The sequence below is a fragment of the Phaenicophaeus curvirostris genome, chromosome 9, assembly GCF_032191515.1.
Source record: "Phaenicophaeus curvirostris isolate KB17595 chromosome 9, BPBGC_Pcur_1.0, whole genome shotgun sequence".
In the NCBI taxonomy this organism is placed as follows: domain Eukaryota; kingdom Metazoa; phylum Chordata; class Aves; order Cuculiformes; family Cuculidae; genus Phaenicophaeus; species Phaenicophaeus curvirostris.
Window position 1 is genome coordinate 9,376,111 of NC_091400.1, and position 21,676 is coordinate 9,397,786.

Below are 21,676 nucleotides of genomic sequence, written 5' to 3' on the forward strand. Positions count from 1 at the left end.
TGCACCAGAAAACACTAATAATTGCTCAGGGGGCTATATTCTTCCAAAGTTGTAACAATTTCCTCTTACTCCCCACTTTCTCAATGAAACTAGCTAACTGTCTGTAAAAAGTATAATAAGGTTTGATTTTTTGAAAATGTACAAGGGTTTGCTTCACAGAAATGTCAGACAGTTAGTAAACAGATAACCAGTGGCTTCCAGTGGGTGACAGAGAGCAGCAATATTAAGCTCCAGTTCTGAACTGCCTGCAGAGGCGGCTCAGGCCACTGCCTGTAACAAAAGCTTAAAGGTAAACTTTCCATGTTGTTTGCATGGATGTTCTATACAATAACCTCTTTGAAGGTTAAAACGGCCTCGCCTAGCTTTTCTTCAAATCCATAACAAAACTTTACAAACTGAAAATTTTGATGAATTACATATGCCAAGAGATAAGAAAAGGCAACATCTGTTATATCCAGCAATAAGGGAATCATTCTGACAAAGGTTCTCACTCACCCACACGTAGCCTATAATTAGACACCATGTGGGCAGGTCCGCACCCACCATCGTGGGACTGATTCCAAGGGAAAAGAGCCGGTAGCAACCAGGATTTGAGAGGGAGCTGGCTGAACGGAGCTTGTAAAGCAGCAACCCATTCTGCATTCAGAGTGGTAAGTGGATGAAAACTTGGAAGGGTCTTTGGGCAAGTGTCCTCACTGACTGCTGGTTGGGGCTGGAGGACTCGAAGGCCTCCTGCTTAAAGAAAGACGGGCTGAACAGTATGGTCTGAGTCAACAGGCAAAAAGCAAACAGCAGCACTCGGAGTGATCCTGAGGAAACCCTGGCAGAAGCTGCAGAGCTTAAAACTTTTCAATTCCAGGAAATCCCAGGAGGAGATGAGAGTTTCTGGGCTGTGCTGATGTAATGCAGCTAGGAAAACAGAACAGATTCAGTAGGGCTAAGGTAACTTAAAACTGAATACGTCTCTATGCTTTTAAATGAAATCCAGAATGATGTTGTTTGCTCATGGAATCTGAACTTCATTTCAAAGAAAAAAATAAATAAAAAGAGAAAATTCATGATCACACAAATAACTGAAATGAAAAAAAAGAGGATAAGTTAGGCTACATAGTTCAGCATTATTAGGCGCACTGCAAATTCAAAGGGAGAATAGAAATCTACAGAGAAGAAGAATAGAAATCTACAGGAAGATCTACAGAGCTGTTATGTGAAAGAGTGTGGCAAATGAGACATTTTTGGTAGACTACTGTATGCAGAGGAACTTAAACTAGTCACCAGTGAGGGCTAGTCTGCATTTCAGAAATGGCAAAAGGCACAGAGGGTTGGTCTTAGAGTTGATTAAATTTAACGATAGCTTAATCATGAAGAGGAACAGTGAAGGTCCTCCTGGAAAGACAGATGAGTGGCCAGATGGTGGCTACAAGTCAGGTGAAGGCTCCCTAGTTGGCATAGAATCAGCACAGCCACTTCCCAAAACTGAATCATGTTTGTTGTTTTTTTTAAATGTTGTTTATAGTCAGATTAAATTATCATAATTGTCTCTGTAAACATATGTATAAGTACCAGTGTAGGGTCAAGGCAAGAACCCTGTTATTTAGGAAATTAGAGTACATACTGCATAAAGTCATGAAGTGAAAAAACAAGGACTTGCTATTTAATATATTTTCTTTACTAATTTCTTTAGCTTGTTCACCATTTCTACGCAATTGATCTAAACACCATAAAAGTCCAAATCTCACTGCATCTTCCAATTCTGAACAAATATATACACATACAACTTTGCATGCTTACTAACCTTTTATTGGAGTACTTCCTTCACTAAATGCCTCAAGAAAAGAATTTGCGTCACTATTCTGAGTCATTATTTCAGGCTAATGTCTTTGACTATTGTTTCAGATTCAGTTTAAAAGGTCAGTAGATACTCAGAGAACTCTTTTACCCAGACCAAACAACACGTGAGCCTTGCTTTGTCTTGATTATTACTTTGTATTGGGTGGTTTGGAGGAAGAAAATCTACAAAAAGTTCTGAACATCTTTGCTCCACTTCAGGATCGATTTATCTAATGTTAAATTTGTGGATTCCAGAGCCACTCAATTAAGACCACTTTCTTACTGAGAACTTCACTGTTCCTAAAAGCTGATGAGCTAGCAGAAAAGGAGACTGGTTCATGCCAAGACGCTCTTTTACTTATTGCTCGTTTGTATTGAAGCAGAGCCAAAGAGCCTTCATCTGCAATCAGTACTCTAATATAGGTTATTTATGGGAGGAGCTGGAGATTATGTTAAATCTTTTATCAATTATGCCAGTTCATCTGCTGCCTGAATTAGTAGACCATATCACCAGCACTTAGTCCAGTATTATGCACACCAGTTTTCATTATTTGATAGTCTGGTTAAATGCTGTGTCTCAGCCACCAAATTGGGACTGTGCCTAGAAAAGATGGTATTCTTTGTATACTTGTAAAGAATGGGCTGAACAACAAAATTACATTCAAATAAAACAAAAAATAATTATATTGTGCTTTCAGATATTTGTATATGGGCAAATACATGCCTGATCCCCTATATAAGGCTTAAAGATACTATTGTAATCTTTTTTCCTTAGTTTCTTTTACCATTTGGTTAATATGACAAAGCTTGGTTTTGTAGTTAGCAAATGTTATTGAAATGCCTCAGGCTTAAAGCCATGCAAGAATTTGCAGAGAGAACAGGAAATTTAACCTGTGACTTCTATACCTAAGGTTTATCCACTAAACTCTGGATGGCCTCTCCTTTGTGTTGCCTTTACACCGCTAACTGAGCACTGCACCAAAGCACTGAAAAAATATGACAGGTTAAAATAAAACAGTGGGAAGACAGAAGTGACAAATATGTTCTCTGTTTAAGGACAGTGCCAGTGCAGGGAATATAGAAAGTGTGGATGGAGTGGTAAAACAAGAAAAGATAGGAAAAACCCCATCAATGTTGCAATTCAAGAAGTCCAGAAAGAACATAAAGAATTTAAACTTTAGTACTGAATGGAGAAAAGCAGACCTGAGAATTGGAAAGGCTGCATAAGACTGAAGGGTCAGAAGATACCACACTTGGCTGCATTGACAGATAAAAACAAGCTAGCAGTGCAGATCGCTACTGCAGGAGCTCTTCCTGCTCTACCACTGCTTGCTTTGAACATAATGACAGAGGGCCATTTCCCACCTTAGCATGAGGGGACCCTTTAACTTCTCATTTGACCTCTTTGAAACACAGAATGAAGAAGTGGAATGTATCACCTACGTCATTGGCCGTCCTTCATGCCCCTTACTCACTGTCACATCAAAATAGACTAGCTATAGTTTTTGCCCTGTGACTCCAACTGGATGGCTATTTCAGGACAACACATCGGACTTCATTTTTTCACAGCTAGTTCTTGTTCTACCACTACTGCTTTATTTAAGTATCCCTGCTCTACTTCTGGTCTCAAGTCATATCTTTGGGGAACAACGATTTACACTCTGAGCCTTCGTATTACTCCTGGTCTAAGAAGTCCTCTCTTCACTTCTTGATCAGCATTGCATCTTTTCCATTCTTGTGATGATCCAAGATGACTTTCAACTTTCTCCACTTTCTCAATATCCCTCTTGAATCGTGCATGCAGCACTGATGAAACCTCCATGCTCATTTTTAAATAATACCTCCAACTGTATGTTGAATACAATATATAAGTATTGAAAACACTACTCTCCCAACTGTATATGAGAAAACAAAGACTAATAAGTTCCTTGGCATTTCAAACATCATTAATAGCATATTAGCTAGACTTCAAAGGCCTTTCCAGGCTTCCTCAGATGCTAACCTCCATTCTGTGAGCATGATAGGCAGTGTGACAAATTTTCTTTCCCAAGCAATAAAAAAATAACCCAACATTCACAGCCTGTACTTTTTTATTCACTAATCCCTTTGTTTAGATGTCAGTTTTGTTTCAGGAAGAGCTCATCATATCCATCAATACCCGTGTTAAAGCATGACATGCGATGCAATGCCAGCAATGATCCATCATGAGCAGTGAATAACTAGTTGGTCAAAAATCATATCTAAAAACCCCATCATCACAGCTTGATCATGGTGTGATGTGGTGGTGCAGAGCAGTAAGGACTGCATTTTTAAATCCTGGAGTTGCCTTCTAGTTCTTTGCCATTGTAGTCTGAGATACAATAATTACTCAACTTTTAATCTACTTAATCCATGCATTTAATTTTTAATCTATTTAACAATTGTAAGAGTGCATATATATAATTTTAAATTCTTAGCTAAAGCACCAAGTGGCAGAGCAGATCTTATTAAAATCTGAGTGCCGTGACACTTACAACATTGATCTTATAAGAGTGTCATGTTAGTTTGTCATGTCATGTAACTGAATTCAATTACAGAACTTAATCTTTTAGCAGTTTTTCATGATTTTTCTTTCACGGAGTATCCTGGGGAGAGTTTAATTGTTTTGCCTCAGGTTGATATTGGATTTAAATTCCACAGGTCTGAAATTCCACAAGTGATTCATCCTATTTTTTTTAACCTGTTAGCTTATCAGTTTTCTTCAAACCACATCTCTGGAATTCTCTAACTAATCAGTAACAAAAAACCCTACACAACACTGTTAATAGGGGAGGTTTATAGCTTTCTTCAAGGATCTCAGCTAGAAGTTACCAGAGTCCAGTGGTTTTGAATTATGTGCTTCCAGCAGCTCTTCTACAGCACATCTAGAATTAGCATCTAAACAGAGTATCACCACGCATACTTTCTTGTGTGAACATAAGCTGGTTTTGGTAAGGAGAGAAAAAGAAAAGTCTAAATATTTCACTTCAGCTGCATCAGCAACTTTTGCTCCATCTTATCTAGTAATGGACAGAAAACATTGCATCTTTTTAATTCTCCCATGCATTAATTTTTCCTTTTTAAATCATGCTTTGATTCTGCTGGCTGTAAATGTACACGTTGGCATTGCTGTTTTCCTTAGGAAATCTGTGTGACTTCAGGCTATTTATTCCCAGTTACCAATATACAACTTTTTCAACTTCTTGTATTCTTCCAGTTTCTTTTCCTATATCAAGTTGCCCAACGGTTTTTAATATCTTTCCTCTTACTTTTTTTTTTTTTTCAGGATAAAGCTACCCAATCTTCATTAAAGAAAACAGTGGCTGTTTTGTATCCTGCTACTGCTCACTAGAGAAAGAGATAAGAAGGGTGATAAAAGTATGGTGAGTAAAATTTTTAGTAAATAGATAAATAACATCTTGCTTATTTTTTTGATCTATTTACTGCAGTGAGATTATTAAGTTAAAAATGCTGAGAATTAAAACCCCTGAGCTTTGGGCTTGCTTCTCATGAATAGACTATGTGTGTGCTTGTGCTCACATCCTGAGGAAGGTGTGTGGGTACATGTGTGGGACTTAAAAACAAACTGTTGACAGTCATTATGCAGACTTTCTCATATCTCTGAAACCATCCACCGGTGTCTCATGAATCACAGGTTGAGCAACAGAGTCCGGAAGATGACTTGATGACCTATTGTGAAGGACAACTAGTGCTCCAGTGTAGGTTTTACAAATCAGGATGTCAGCCTATGAATATGTGCAATTTCTTTTTCTGATCCAAACAGCAATTTGGGTGCCATGTGCAATACTTGGTGCTAGTTCATCCCCAGAAGTGTGTGCCCTCTGTCCATCGAGTATAATAATTGAGCAGCCTACTTGACAGCAACATTGGCTAGGCTGAGATCACACTCACAAACAAGTCATTCCAGTTCCTCTTGTTCAGCATTAAGCCTCTTAAATGCCCAGTGAAATAATTTTCCCCCATCAAATCATATGCTGCCTCAGCTCTTTTTACAAAGGCATAATTTCTCAAGCTCTTTGCAGCCTTTTTGTCATTAACTTAGACCAAAACAGAGAACCTACCCTGTCTCCTACTAAAACTACAACACTCTTAACAGAATGAATCAAAATTCCACAATAAAATAAAAATACAAAAATAAAATTTCTGCATCTGCCATTACTTAGCTAGTTACATGCTCACTTCAGTTTTCTGCCTTCAAAGGAAAAACCTATGAAATAAAACTACTGATCACTCATTTGGCAACATTCTCCCACATTTTCTAAACTCATTACTCATTAGCTGCCTTTCAGAGTTTGTGTCTGAAAAGAAAATACACTGTCCATCCTGCTATAGTGTTCTCAGCATTGACTATACATGTCCTGAGTGTGAGAGATCTCCATTAAACAAATCCCTCTAAGCTCTCCAATTCATTTAATGAGCTTCACCTTATGTGCCTTTCCTGTACTGTCTTTAGGTTCTCATAATCGTGATGGGTGCTTCTTGACAGCACTTCCAGCTGAAGGTGCTCCTTTTAGCTAGCAGTTCAGACCTCTCAGTTCCTGTCTGTCATCAGCTGCTTAGAAAACCTCCTCATCCTTTTCCCTCCCACTCTTTCTCACTGCCAGACTTCCTCTCTGCTTTCCACTCTCCTGGAGCAGCTGGTTTTCTTCTCTGTTAACTACAGATTTGGGAACAGAATTGTATTTTTAAGGAAACGCAGCGATTCCTCTCAGCTCTGCACTTTGCAGCTCCAGGTCGCTCTTTAAGCATTCAGCGTTGCTCCTCTGCCCTACCACACAAACAATGACTTATTAACACAGCGGGACTTCAGAGTTCACTACAAAGAACTCAGAGACACACTCTGCACTCTGACCTGTCCTATTTGAATTGGTTAGGAAACCACGTCACTACATGCAAGTAACTTAACTTCCACCAGAAAAATCACATAGGTGAATAACATATGACTTGTGATATCTGACACACGGGATTCAAGGACAAATTCTGTGAAAATTCCAGTTATTTCTCACTTGTTCCTGAGAGCATTTGGTAGTGCCAATGACCTTTGGAGCATTGGTTTTCTAGCTGTCTCACATTGCCATACATCTAAAACTATACCTTGGAGACAGTTTCTCATGCAGCAAGATCATACTTACTACATTTACTATTTTTTTCTTAATTACTTCTAATGAACTATCTTAACAGCCAGGGATAAGAGCTCAAAATTTTTACTCTACAAGAAAAGCAGTGGGTTGGAAATGGGAGGCAGGTGCCCTAGGAAACACCTAGACCAGGAGGAAATTGAGAATAGTGAAAGACCAAACAGGAGGGCAGGAGAATGGTGAAATACACAGAGCCCCAGCTGTCAGAAAGCCCGTGTAAGGGAAGTGCATAGGAAAGGAATCCAAATTAGTCAAGGATACAAAGGTGCACAAATGCAAAAAGCCCTGGATAAAAGCAGCACAAACAGCCTGTAGGAAGAATCACAGAAGAATTTAGGTTGGAAAACACCTTTATGACCATCAGGTCTAACCATAAAATTAACACCGCCAAGCACTAAACCACATCCCTAAGCACCACATTAAATATCTACAGGGATGGTGACACAACTGCTTCCCTGGGCAGCCTGTTCTAATGCTTGGTAACCCTCTCTGTGATTAAATGTTTCTTACTATCCAGTCTAAATCTAGTCTGGTGCAACTTGAGGCCATTTCCTTTCATCCTATCACTTGTTACCTGGGAGAAGAGGCCAACATCCATCTCTCTACATCCTCCTTTCAGCTAGTTTTAGAGGGAGGTAAGGTCTTCCCTCTCTCAGATTCCTTTTCTCCAGGGTAAACAGCCTCTGTTCCCTCATCTGCTCCTCACAGGGCTTCTTCTCTAGAACTTTCATCAGCTTTGTTGCTCTTCTTTGGGCACGCTCCAACAACTCAACATCTTTCCTGTAGTGAAGCATCCAAGCTGCCACGGATGCAGACTTCACCAAGTTACAGGTGTCATTGTCTCTGTTCTACCAAACCTCCCACCCGTCTCCTGGCAAAAAATCACAGCCTCATGAACTGACTCACTCCCTCAGCAACCTGTATGGAGTATTGACTGTGCAAGAAATGCAAGGAACAGCAAAACTGAGTGAGGGTGAAGGATTACTTCCTTGATCCTGCTGGCAACACTGCGCCTAATGCAGCCCAGGACGCTACTGGCTGCCTTTGCTGTAAGGGCATATTGCTGGTTTATGGCCTGTTGGTGTTCACCAGGACCCTCAGATCTATTTCTGCATTTCTCTTTGTATTACACTCTTTTATAAAGGACAAATCACTCTAAATTAAAATGCTTAACGTGTATATTCAATTTGCTTTAGGTGGTTGGAATGTGGACTATTGCATTTTATCTCCTTGGCACAGTAGCAGGTGAGTCACTATATCTATGAAAAATACAACTAGAAAGAGAATTCAGACAAAATAATATATAGGAGACGATGTCTAGTATTTTCCTTTACACTGAAGTTGTAATATGATCATTGTAAGACAATATCTATCACTGTGCATAGAACTAATGCTACTAATGTCTTTTCTGTTCAAATTTTGTTATTAAGAATACAAGTAGCATAACTCTGCTGAAAATTCACAGAGAAACTCAGAGTCAGGTGTCTTACTGCTATCAAGACAGCCCACAGGCTGTCTTTACATGGCTGTTGTAAGCAAAGAGCCACTCAGCAACAGGATGCTTAGCATAACAGACAGTGATAAAAAAAAGAAAAGTTAGATCAAATGAGTCTCTTTCTCACTTATGCCTAGAAGAAGCTACTATACTAAAAGAAATTATCATACCATTCATAGTATAAGATTACTATATAGATATCCTTCATTCCTATGAGTACAGACAATGTTTTGGAGTAGGAAACACACAGAAAGAATTCTAGCAAGCACTTCTTAACAGGTTTCTTTTTTTTAAAAAAAAAAGAAACTGAGTCAGTTCTTTACAAGACTAGGAAATTGAGTCAAATCAGTGTCTGGGTTTTTACTTGGTTTATTCTCAAATTATTTACCTCTCCTTGTGTTACCTGCTTCAGGCAATATCTATAAAGGAAACAAGAATTAAACTGGTTTCAAAACTAATCATAAAATGAAATCCTTAGCTTTCGCTCTTCAGACTGCTGTAATGTCAAACACATACTTCATCAAGCAGAAGAGACTCCAAAATATAAACAAAGTTGTTTCTCCTACTCCAGGTAAAGAAGTTTGCTACAATAGGCTTGGCTGTTTTACAGACGACCCACCCTGGTCTGGGATACCAGGGAGACTTCTGACAGGTTTGCCTGATGCTCCAGAGCAAATGAACCTCAGCTTCTCTCTCTACACCAGAGAAACAGGAAATAACTCACAGGTAATTTTTAGCATTAAGAACTGACTAAACCTATAAGTATGTGTTAACTTGTTAAAACATCTCCATCAGTCATTATGGACAAACAAGTTAGAATGAGAACATAGTTTGAAGGTATAATAATGAATGCACTTTGAGGTAAAGCATGAGAAAAAAAAATGTTGTGGTTGAACTGTAGGACACAACAGCTTTCCTGGCAATTTTCTGCACAGGGAAATAGATTATGGCAGACTACCTTCTGCATGTATTTAAGTCCCTGAGGGAAGCTGAAGAGTTGTTCAAATAGCCTTTGGATTATTCAGATAGGAGAGCAAATACTGCTGTCTTACAGTCTCAGGGAAGCTGAGCTAGGAAGATATTGTAACTTTTAAAAATAAAAGTCTAAAGAAGACTGATTTTATGTGATTTTCATTACATCTTAAAATCTGAGAAATTTCATGTCCTTACCTCACTCTCTGCACTCTGAAAATAGGACAGAGCTACTCAATTTGGTTATGCCCTGAAATACCAAGCAGAGCAATGCAGAGGAACCTGTAAGATCAGGAGCTGGGACCACATCACTTCAGCAGTTGCTTATGAACCTGCTAAATTGCTTTCAGGCTCCAAACCTAGTGTCCCCTTAGCTATACAGGGATGCTTAGGATTCCTGTGGCATGACCTACGTTGCCCTCTACTGCCGCTGCAGACAACATTGCTTACAGCAATCCTGGTGCTGGTCGTGCAACTCAGGCTCTCTAAGCATAAGAGGTTACATAAAACTTCTAATATAAAACTGTATTAAACTTTTTCTATCTGCAGAGCAGGCACACAGGAGCACACAAGATGCATTCAGCAGCAGGTTACTCAGCACTTATGTTGTTGATAAAATAAGTCAAAATACGCCTTTCACTACTGCCCAGCCGCTGAACTTAAATGTATCTATAACCTAGGGCACAGCCCTTCCACACCCAAACTCCCTGAGCTCACATTACAGATCCTATATTTGTCTGAAAACAACACAGACAATCAGAGAAAAAGGAAAATATATAATTAAGAAGCTTGCAGCAATGTGTGAAGATCAACTTCACCCCTATTATACACAGTTCTTACACGAAATTCAACTTTTCTTAAGTAGCTAATAGCAGAAGCAGGCATAGAAACATCACTTACCCAGACACACACACAAAAAAAAATCTGTTGTATAGATGCAGAGCAGCACATTGAAGCCAAAAGTCAAGTCAGTAAGAAGGAAAGCTAAAGCAGATGTGGAGCTGGTGGACTGTTCTCTGGAAGAACTCATCAAACTCAGGCCAACGGGCATCTCATGTCACTAAGGCCTTTTTAGGTTGCTTCATAGTCTTCAGAAGCGGGGTTTTCCTAAGCTAAGCAGAATAGGTAGGATCAACTGAAACTATATGGGGGCAGCTTCTTTGGAAAACAGTGGAATTGAGAAAGGTCCCCGAGTTCCAAAAATAACAGATGCTGTCCATTCAATGTAGTTCCTTGAGTCCTACAGAGGGGGTGACCTGGCTGACTTTGAAGCATTTGAAAGTATCAAGAGATAAAACTTTTTCTTCTGGTTTTCTTTTTTTTCCCCTCACAGGTGATCTCAGCGATAAACTCCTCAACCATCCAAAGCTCGCATTTTTCCTCACGCAGGCAAACCTCCTTCATCGTTCACGGATTTGGCAGCACTGGAAAAAAAGGCTGGGTGGTAGAAATGTGCTTGGTATGAGAGAGTATCATCTGATTTCCATCAGCAGATGTAACTACAATCTGTCAGTATCCTTTAGGTGCTAATGCTCGCCTTTCATTTTGCAATTATTAGAGAGTAGCAGATACCAAGAAGTAAATTTCACAAAAGACAAATTGCTCCCACTCTAGAAGACACAGAGTAGTCAAGGCTTCTTGGTCATCTCTGATGTTATGCTTCTCTAGAGAGTCTCCATCCCCAAACACTTCAGATCCCCAAAGAACTAAACTGAACACTGATTTCCCCAGCTTCTACACTGGTGTCAGAATATCAGATTAGATGCGCCAATTCACTGTTTCTCCCGCTAGGAGCATCTGATCTATCCTTCAGTCAAAACTCCTTCCTGAGCTGTAAAGCTCAAGTTTCAGTCTACAAATACTGCTCTAGTTCACCACTCTTCAGTTCTCAACAAACCACTCTGACTACAGAGTGCAAGGAAAAAAAAAGATTTCAAATACAAAATGTGGAAGCTCTCACAAACCCAGCAGAGTGCATTGTATCAGCGACAGCCTTGGCTTTGATAAGGAAGAAAAACTATGCTAGTTTCTGCTTGTTCCACAATGGCAGGAGAAAGGACAAGCTAGAAAAAGACAGAAGCTAGAAAATACTGAGTCATAGATTTGCAGCATTATTTTTGTTCATAAACCTATGACAACTTTTACTTTACAATACTAATTCCTGACTTTTTCCAGTTGAAAAGGAACAGCAATTCTGTCTGCTTCTTTACGCTACAAACTTGTGGTGCCTAGAGGAGAAGGAGTTCAGGACTCCATGCTCTGTCAGTTCAAGCTTCTGTTTTCCTTGTCATTCACCTTCAGCTGTTCGCCATGTATAAATTTTTGTTTCCACTGCTTGTTCTTTCTCAAACCTTAAGCAAGCCTTAGTCACAGAAAGCTATAACTGCAGACTTTAATACATGGTTCTTCCAGGGGAAAAATCACTGATCTCTGCAAGACCAGTACCAAAGTAACTAGAACATTCTCTGCTGAAACAGAAAATTTCTTCTCTGCTCAAACTTTTCCAGTTTGACATGACTTTCTGAGTTTTAAAGGCATTTGGTAAATAAATCAACTTCCTGTACTATCTCAGTTAAACTACTGATATCCCTATAAGAAAGTCATATACTGCACATAGCAGCTACTGTGGAGGTGCGTGGTTTTCCCATATTATTTCAGCTATGTAAACAGATGGCTTATGAAGTAAAATATTTATATTATGATTTTTCATAATTGATACTTTTTGGAGTAATGGCTTGTTTTATCTGTTTCATAAGAAGAGGAGTGTTTTGGAGTGGTACAGGCTGCAGCAAATAGTCCTGTTTAGAAAAAAAAAGAGAAAATTCATCATTGCATTACTCTATAGTGTTTATTCTTATCTAAGTTAAACCTCTGTCTGTTATTTTGTTTCCTTAAATACTTTGTTTTATGTGTTCCCACATCAGCAATTACTGGAAGTGGAAAATATCAACTGCATTGCGGTTGATTGGGAAGAAGGTGCAAAAGGCACCTACATCAGCGCAGTGAACAACATCCGTGTGATTGGGGCTGAGATTGCTTATTTCATAAAAACCTTGCAGGTAAAAGGCACAGCTTTACCACCTACAGCTCTTAAGCGGGCGTACTGGGGTTATGTTGCTGCTGCTTTGATTTCGAACCTTGTCCAGTAGGGTCAGCCAGGGCTTCAGGAAGAGCTGTACAATGCTCATTTAAGAACCAACTAATTATACTCATTATCAACTCTGCTAGGGCTTCACACAGACACAAAAGATGTGAATAAAGCTAATGTGGTTGAAAAAAGTTGCCAATTAATTAAAGACCAGTAGATGGCAACATTTCCATAGGGTGATGCAGGGAAGAAGGCATCCAGCGGCAATGAGGCCAGTACAGAGGTTTTACCAGCATTACATACATGCGCTAGAAGTAAATTAACATCTCAGATTATCGCTATTGAAATAAGCTCTTTGCAGGTACAATAAGCTGCCGAGTTGCCTTCTGGTTCTGAATTCCTCGCTTCTGAAGGCAAGGGTTCACTGACAAATACAGCACACAGCCACTCAGTTATAAAGTTGAAGAGCATCAGCGTTTCCCAGTGACTTCAGAAAGGCTCACTCAGATGTGCTGAAAATCAGAACTCTGTCAGGACCTGAACACTAGAGTGTTAATCTTAAAGTACTGCAAGAGATAGCTCAGAGCCCACAAGGCAAAATGCCAGCTTCACAAGTACCTGAGTATCTAAGAACCCTTCCCCATAATCTGTTGGAATACAAGCTACAGTTTCTACGTAGAAAACTCATATCTAGCCTCACACATTTGCTTCTGTATATTTATTTGTGCACAAATCCCAGGTCACCTGAAGATGGGTTCAGTTTCTCATTTAATCTCTCTCTTACCGCACCATTTGCAGTCCAGGCCTCTCTTTCTTCCATTATAAAAACAAATAAATGATCCTTAAACTGTCTTTAGGAAGAGTTAATCTGCATTGTAAATGGAAGTACTGCAGTAAATCACATTCAGAGGAATCTACTGTCTAACCATAAAGACAGGCCAATACTGCAGATCTACTTTTGTTTTGGTATATGCATTACAAAGCAAAACAAAACTTACTATGAAAGACTCAAGCAATTAGAAGCTAATCCTTGTTATCTTTGATCATTACAAAATCCAACAAATCCCTGGATGAAATATGTCCTCTGCATGCAGCCTACAAGATGAATAATCTCCATTTCCACCTTGAATGCATGTTTAATATCTCAGCAGTGCAGGTCTTGTACAGGTGACACTTGGCAAAGACGAGAATGAGTGTCAACCCGCCTAGCTTGTCAGTGAAAATATTTTGAGTGATAGGATCACATATTCTAAGCAGACACATCGAGAACACACTTGATAAATCAAGGCCCCATGATAGAGGAAATGAAGAAAAAATTAGATCATTTTGAGGGAAGATGAAATCAAGGGTTGATCCAAATGAGAAAGGAGGCTTATATTTTGTCACCAAGGGTAACTCAATACAGTAACCAAATGCCAACAGTACAACACTGAATCTATCATCACTAGACATTTAAAATTCTACATTGGATCATTTCCTAACAAGACTTAGTATAATTTAAACAACAACTAACTCAAGGAACTCACAGAGTCATACCCTGTTCGCTATGCAGGAAGCCAGTCTATATGTTCCCAAAGGCTTATAAAGACACCTTCTTTGCTATTTAAATCCTGTGTTCTTGTCTCCCACCACCTTAATGCTCAGAGCATCTTCAGATACTCCCTTACCAAAATCCATTTAATTGGCCACAGTCTGGGAGCACACACTGCAGGAGAGGCAGGAAGAAGGATCCAAGGCCTCAGACGGATAACAGGTGAGCTGCTTATGGAGAGGCAGACCTAACATTGCACATTTCTAAAGGAAAGAAACTTGCAACACACTGGTCTGTAGACTGGAATTAAACTGGATATTAAACGAGGGCTCACAAGAAAGCTGAGGAGGGGCTCTTTATCAGGGAGTGCAGGGATAGGACAAGAGGGAGCGGTTTTAAACTGAAAGAGTGAAGATTGAGATGAAGAATCCTTATGAAGAATTTTTCCTGTGTATGTGGTGAGGTCTTGACCCAGGTGCCCAGGGAAATTGTGGCTGCCCCATCCCTGGAGGTGTCCAAGGCCAGGCTGGATGGAGCTTTGAGCAACCTGATCCAGTGGGAGGTGTCCCTGCCCATGGCAGGGGGTGGAACCGGATGGGCTTTAAGGTCCTTTCCAACGCAAACCATTCTGTTGGTATCAAATATCACCATGATTTTATCTTCAGTGCTGGAGACCCCTTGTATGAGAGCAAGTAAACTTCATGCTTCTCAGAAGCAAGGGTAATTATGACATCTTCCTTCTCTAGTTAGGTTAAAAACGCTTCAGTGGAAGATAAATGTAGTTAACGTTTGTAACATTACCATCATTCACTGGGTTACATCAAGCCCTACACAAAGGCAAAGCAATATATAAAAATCCTTAATTTTTCTTATTCCTAAAGCTTTACAGGCCAGTAATAAGTTCACAGGTAAATAAAATGCCTTGTTCATAGTAATAGAATGCCATTATATTGTCTATTGGAAAATATTTTACTTCTATTGGAATAAGTTTGCAGAAAGGTTCATAAAAGCACATTATTGCATTCTTTTCTTCAGTTCAGCTTAGAACTCAGATTACTATTATTCAATAAACCTTGTACAATATTGAATGTCTGATGTAAACTGGCAAAACACATGTTAACATGTGCAACATTCTTTTCCCTCCCTTAACCAATAAATGTGGGTGGTTTTTTAGGCTTAGACCCTGCGGGGCCCTGTTTTGAAGATACTCCTGCTTTGGTGAGACTGGATCCTTCAGATGCAAACTTTGTCGATATTATTCATAGTAATGCCGCTCACTTTCCTGCCCCAGGTAAGTGTTCATGTGCAAGTAAATATCTGCAGGGTTGGGAATGTCATCAAGACACTGACATCATCACATGTATCTCAGGGCTTGGAATGTATAACACCACCGGGCACCTGGACTTTTACCCAAACGGAGGAAGCGTGATGCCTGGATGTACCAATTTAATGAGAGAGGTGAAACAAACTGATTTTGAAGCTGTCATTGCAGGTAAACACACATTTCCAACTTAGTTTTCATTCAATTCTGAAATACGAACTATAAAAGTAACTGGCCATTTGGGAGAAAACAGCAAAACAGTGGGTTTTGCCTGTTTACTTGTAAATTAGAAAAGGAAATAAGAAACAATAAAGGCTGGATCAGAACTGTGCCTCCAGGAACAATGTAGGGAAAGGAGGTATAATACAGGTCTAAGCTTTGCTTCTGTAGTATGAAGTTGAGCCTGAAGAACACAAAAATGCAGGGGACCAGGAGTCTGCAAGTCTAACATCCCAATGACCCCAGCAGGAAGCTTTCCAGGCTGAGATAGGTCAGTCATGACCAAAACAGCAGCAAGACACCACGACTTTGGTTTCTTGCAGATACTACAAAAAGCACCCAATACTTACAAGGAATTAATTAGGCAAAAGCACTCAGTGCTTCCAGGTGCTGTACATGCCTTACCTCTCCACCTGAGACTGCTCTCTCTTCACAGACTTTGGAGAGGTTGGCAGAAGGCTGGTGGATTCTCCTTGCTCTATTAAGCCTCTTAAAGCTGTTATTAATGTCATCTTGTTGTGACATGTCACATATATTATGGCTGTCTTCTTAAAAGAGGACATTATGCCACAGCAGACCATTGCGCCTCACCTGAAATCTTGGTGTACCTGCACAGTTCTCCAGATAAATCAGACAAAACAGCAAATTCTACTGAAACTAGAAATGCGTAAATTCAGATGAAAAATTATTACAAAACCACACTGCTGTTCTGCTCCGTGCCTCAGCTGTTTCCATGGTGAGGCAAGCACAACTCTTGTACAGGATAACAGGAGGTTATTTCACAAATGCTCATAAACTTTCTTCCAACAGAACTTACAGCCATTGGGGGGTGCCATCACTCACGGAGCCACGAGTATTATCGTGCAACTATCAATCATACCACTGGGTACCTTGGATTTCCCTGTGAAAAGTATGACCTCTTTAAGGAAGTAAGTATATCAGCCCAGGAACAGGTAAGCTGTAAAGAAAATAATCCAGGTCTCTGCACTCATGATGGGTCCTGCTACATGAACAAAGCATTTGGATGCCAGTGGCTGTGCTCTCATGGTGTGCTTCGGTAGGCACAGGGAGGCACAGCATACAATGGCTCCATCAACCATTCCATTCTGAAAGTGAATCCTAAAGCACTGATGATATCACCAAATAGGAAGAAGAAATACAATTCACATCCTAAACCTTTATGCAAGGGGCCGAGATAGGTTAGATATATCTACCCTACTAATTCCTGGAGGAAGAGGAGACATTTGGAAAATTATTGACCCTTCACAGAATCATGGAATGGTTTGGGTTGGAAGGGACCTTAAAGCACATCCAGTTCCACCTCTGCCATGGGCAGGGACACCTCCCGCTGGACCAGGCTGCCCAAGGCCCCATCCAACCTGGTCTTGAACACCTCCAGGGATGGGGCAGCCACAGCTTCCCTGGGCAACCTGGACCAGTGTCTCACTATCCTCATCACCCTCTAGTTTACACTGGGCACTGATTAGAACACCTAAATAAATGCACTTAAGAATCATGTTCCATTTTTTCCATTCATACTGCGTTGCCAAGTGGATGCAGGCAAGTTCCCACCCACGTGGGAGGGCAAAATTGGCTTATATTTTGTCCTAGACTCTAGCTGAAAAACATTTGATTGAGGGAGTACTAGTCCACCATCCGCACATGTATTAAACATGCTCATTCCACACCCAACTGGTATGCATGAGTGCAGAAACCGCTGCCTGAAACAAGTTTGTTAGGATTTGGGGGTAAGACATAACAACATAGACCAACTGGCACAGCTTTACAAGATCAGAGCAGCATCTTGAGCCTTAACTTTGGATGAAAAATATACTCCTCATTAACTGGTGCTCTGATTTTCCCTAGGGAAAGTGCTTCCCATGTCCCCAGGAGGGATGCCCAATGATGGGGCACTATGCTGACCAGTTCCCAGCTAGACTGGAGAGGGTAAACCAGAAGTATTTTTTAAACACAGCAGCAGATCCACCTTTCGCTAGTAAGTGGAGAAGGTTTGATATAGTTGATCATGCGTTTGAAAAAGTGACTGTCTTGATGTGATTTATGCACTTCTGCCACTTCAAGTGCTACATTACTTAGAATAATTCAATCTCATTGTGCCTCTCATCTGAGGCAAATGAGAACACAAATGACTTCCAGTTAGGAAGAAAACTTTCCGGTACAGTAGCATTTTTAGATTTCTCATATCAATAACAATCTAATTTTATTTTGCTTTTCTTTATGCAGCTTGGAGACAAAAAGTATTAATCAAACTGGCTGGTGCAAAGAAAACAAGAGGGGACATAAACCTAGTTTTCCATGACTCAGAGGGGAACACAAAAAATTATGAAATTGCCAGGTAAGACAAATTGTTATTTCCCTATAGCATTTAGTGCCGATAACACTAAACTACACATTTTCTACATATTTAAGGAGTGCAAACACTTATTCTGTTGCAGACATTCCACTTCAAATTAGATACAAAAAAAAAGGATATCCCACAGATAGGACATAGGAGGGAAGATGGATGGTTGCAAAAAAGGAAATGGAAATTACTTCCTTTCCATGAATTATGTGACTTTATAATAAATTAGGAATACAGTTTTACAGTACAAGTGCTGTGTGCTCTTTAATAAGATAAATTTATACATCCAGAATGCACACGTTCTATGATTATAGTTCAGTAATCTCTAAACTGTTAAACTTAGCATTGCTGTCTTCATTCTTTTGCAGTGGAGTCCTCTCTCAAGACCAAGTTTACACAAAATACCTTGATGTTGAAATTAACCCAAACAATACTAAAAAAATTGAATTTCTCTGGAATAGAACCATATTTACTCTGCTCTGGGCAAGACTAGGAGCAGAAACAGTCAATATAACTCATGGAGAAAACGGTCTTAGGTAGGTATATCTTTTTAAAGGTCTGAAGGAATTGGAAAGGAGTGCAAAAACTCTGGGATACAGGACTGAAAATGGTCTTAAAAATTGGACACATGGATTGCAATCAACAATGTGAATTTCAGGAGTGACAAGGACAAGTTATTACACTTCATACAGAAAAATCAAATGTTCGAGTACAAACTAGAGAATAAGTGTCTGGAAGGGAATATAGCATTGAATCATATGGAATGTATACAGTTTTGTTGCAGCAGAACACTTACAAACCAAGATAAAGCAACTCTCAGCCCCAGGTGCTTTACCAGGACTATTGTATAGAAGATCCAGGGAGCAATTATTCTAATTTGAATAACTGGGGTAAGACTGTAACCAGGAGCATGGTCATTTTCAAGTTTAGAGAGCGTACTTCAGGAACAATGCACACAGAGTGAAGTCTGGAAAAAAAAGCAAAAGAGATTTAAAAAAATTGATCTGTGAGGAGCAGCTGAAGGAAATGCGTTTCTCAAAGAAAAGCCTGGAGAGGAGCATAAAGAACAGATGCATAAGATGTCTGTGAAAGGTCACAGTCAACTATTGCACCTATGCACTGGGTTTAGGTCAAGGTTTTACTGATTTATTTTACAAAAGAAGAAATATTGTTTAGATATTAGGAAAAAAACACCTCCTTCTAGTTTGGCATTGGTGTGGATTATTTAGGAGAAGCTAACAAAATCTGCAAAAGCTTTGATTGGGGCAATCTAATTAAGAACCTAACCTAAATAAAGGGAGCTTAACAAAGTCCTTTCTGACTTTTTATCTAGATCTCTGTATTTGTGAATCTAGAGATTAGTTTTATTTATGTATAAAAACTCAAATTTTACTGCTAGTCCCCAGAAGAAGGAAATTCACCTCGTTACTGTTAATATGCAGATGCTAATATTCTGCACTCTTAAGAAGGCTTAAGTGGGATTACGGATCGAACTAACAACACTCAAGGTTATAGACGGCAAAATTTCATTTTTCTTTGGGGCAAAATAAATTAATAAATCTTAATTCAAGTTTTTTTTTTTTCCTCCCAGCTCAACTTTTTGTGGCCAGGGAACTGTGACATATGGAGTTCCACAGTTACTGACACCTTGCTAGAGGTCATCAAGTACAACTGTTCTGTACCCACAGCTGAGCAAACCATCAGTTCTGCGCATGAGAACGTTGGCATACAAGGCTATTAAAACAAAAATCAAACTGCCAGTTGCTCACTCTATTTCTTCAGTTCTTTGCAAACACACTTGTCCATGTTTTTCATGTTTGAACCAAGTTTGTTGTGCTTGTATAGAAGGAATTGGAAATCATATATGTTAAAATCCACACCACAGTCTTATTCTACTGGCTTCTTAAGAAAAGCAGGTAAAAACTGTTTCCCACCACAATGATAGTTTGCCAGGTTTTCTGTCTATCAAACACTCTCAAGGCAACACATTACCTCAGCACACTGCTGCGACTGGGAATGGTCCCAAACACCTCCTTTCTGCAGCCTGTGATGTTGCTCAAAGTTTTCCAGCTGCACACAGGAGCACTGCTCTCAGGAGATGCTCTGGGATGAGGCAGGAGCAGATCAAGTCCAGGATATTTCTTCAGCAGGTCAGAACAGCCCTTTGTACTCTGCATCTCCATGGAAGCAACAAAGGAAGGCAAACCAGGTGTTCCCCACTTTGGAAGAAATCAAATAGCTGAATCACAGCACATGGTGACTGTTTAATTTCAAACACACACCTTGCTGTGGCCACTGACAATCCAGGAAAGAAACTCCGACTTTGAATAACTCCAGGCTTTGCAAAACCTAGGATTGACTACTCACATACTGCTCTGCAAAGCATGGCATGAGTGAGCCACCAGGAGCTTCAGGAGACCAAGGCTGTAGATACTTTTCTGAGTATAAAAATCAATCTCTAAGTTAATGAATAGGAATAAAGAGTTAATAATTTATTCACTTCCATTTCCCCATGTTTGATAAATGATGTACAAGCACCTGGGCAGATAAAATTCTAAGAAATGAAGAGCTGATTCTCCCTCTCTGCTCTTGTGAGACCTCACCTGGACTCCCGACTTCAATTCTGGAGTCCTAGAAGAGGAAGGACATGGATCTGTTGGAGTGAGTCCAGAGAAGACCCACTACAATGACCTGAGGGCTAGAGCACACATCCCATATGAGGATTGGCTGGGAGAGTTCGGGTTGTGCAGCCTGGAGAAGAAAAGCCTCCAGGGAGACCTTAGAGCAGCTCCCAGTCCTGAAAGTACTGAAAGGGGTCTACAAGAAAGCTGGGGAGGGGCTCTTGATCAGGGAGTGCAGGGATAGACCGAAGTGGAATGGATTTAAGCTGAAAGAGGGGAGATTGAGATGAGATTTTAGGAAGACATTTTCAGTGAGGGTGGGGAGGGCCTGGCAGATGTTGCCTAGGGAGGTCATGGGTGCCCCATCCCTGGAGGTGTTCAAGGCCAGGTTGGATGGGGCTTTGAGCAACCTGACCCAGCCACTGACAGGGGGTTTCAAGTGGATGATCTTTAAGGTCCCTTCCAACCTAAACCATTCTATGATTCTAAGACATGGGAGTAGAAATGCAATATTAAAATTATGTGTAATCAGTATAAATATCTGAATGAAATATTTTTTAAAAAAGAACAATAGCCAATGATGCATCTTTGACTAAACACAAACCATGCATGAAATCAAAAGCATAATTAAACACAAACCTGAAGTTTAGCCAACACAGATCTGCAAGTCCCAAGTAGTGCAGGAATCTGACAGGTGGCAAGGGAAGCGTAGACAATGCTGGGAAGCACTGTGCCGTATCCCAGGAGGAAGCCATGGCATCCTGCAGTCCCAGAATCATTGAATTGCTTGGGTTCGAAGTGACCTTAAAGATCATCCAGTTCCAACCTCCCTGGGCAGAGACACCTCCCACTGGATCAGGTTTCTCAAAGCCTCATCCAACCTGGTCTTGGACACCTCTAGGGATGGGGCAGCCACCACTGTTCTGGGCAACCTGGGCCAGTACCTCCCACCTTCACAATAAATCCAGTCCTCTCCTCTACTTGCTTCCTATTCCAGGCTACAACTTCTTCAGGACTGCAGAAATATCACTGGGCCTTTATTATTCCCTTTCTTTCTCAA

At 40.2% G+C, this 21,676-nt stretch overlaps 1 protein-coding gene and 1 long non-coding RNA gene across 2 annotated transcripts in view; one reads left to right on the forward strand and one right to left on the reverse strand.

Moving 5' to 3' along the window:
- The window catches only part of LOC138724073 (uncharacterized), a 99,008-nt gene that overhangs the window by 67,319 nt on the left and 10,013 nt on the right, over positions 1 to 21,676 (reverse strand). The window lies entirely within an intron of this gene.
- On the forward strand, positions 558 to 20,476 carry LOC138724055 (pancreatic lipase-related protein 2-like). Its single transcript, XM_069863770.1, has 14 exons — positions 558 to 650; positions 5,135 to 5,231; positions 8,204 to 8,252; positions 9,074 to 9,228; positions 10,808 to 10,933; positions 12,399 to 12,533; positions 14,207 to 14,315; positions 15,268 to 15,384; positions 15,463 to 15,585; positions 16,444 to 16,562; positions 17,500 to 17,629; positions 17,878 to 17,989; positions 18,364 to 18,531; positions 19,587 to 20,476. Exons 2-14 carry the CDS (start codon positions 5,229 to 5,231, stop codon positions 19,648 to 19,650), a joined length of 1,410 nt encoding a protein of 469 aa, XP_069719871.1. The 5' UTR covers positions 558 to 650; positions 5,135 to 5,228; the 3' UTR covers positions 19,651 to 20,476.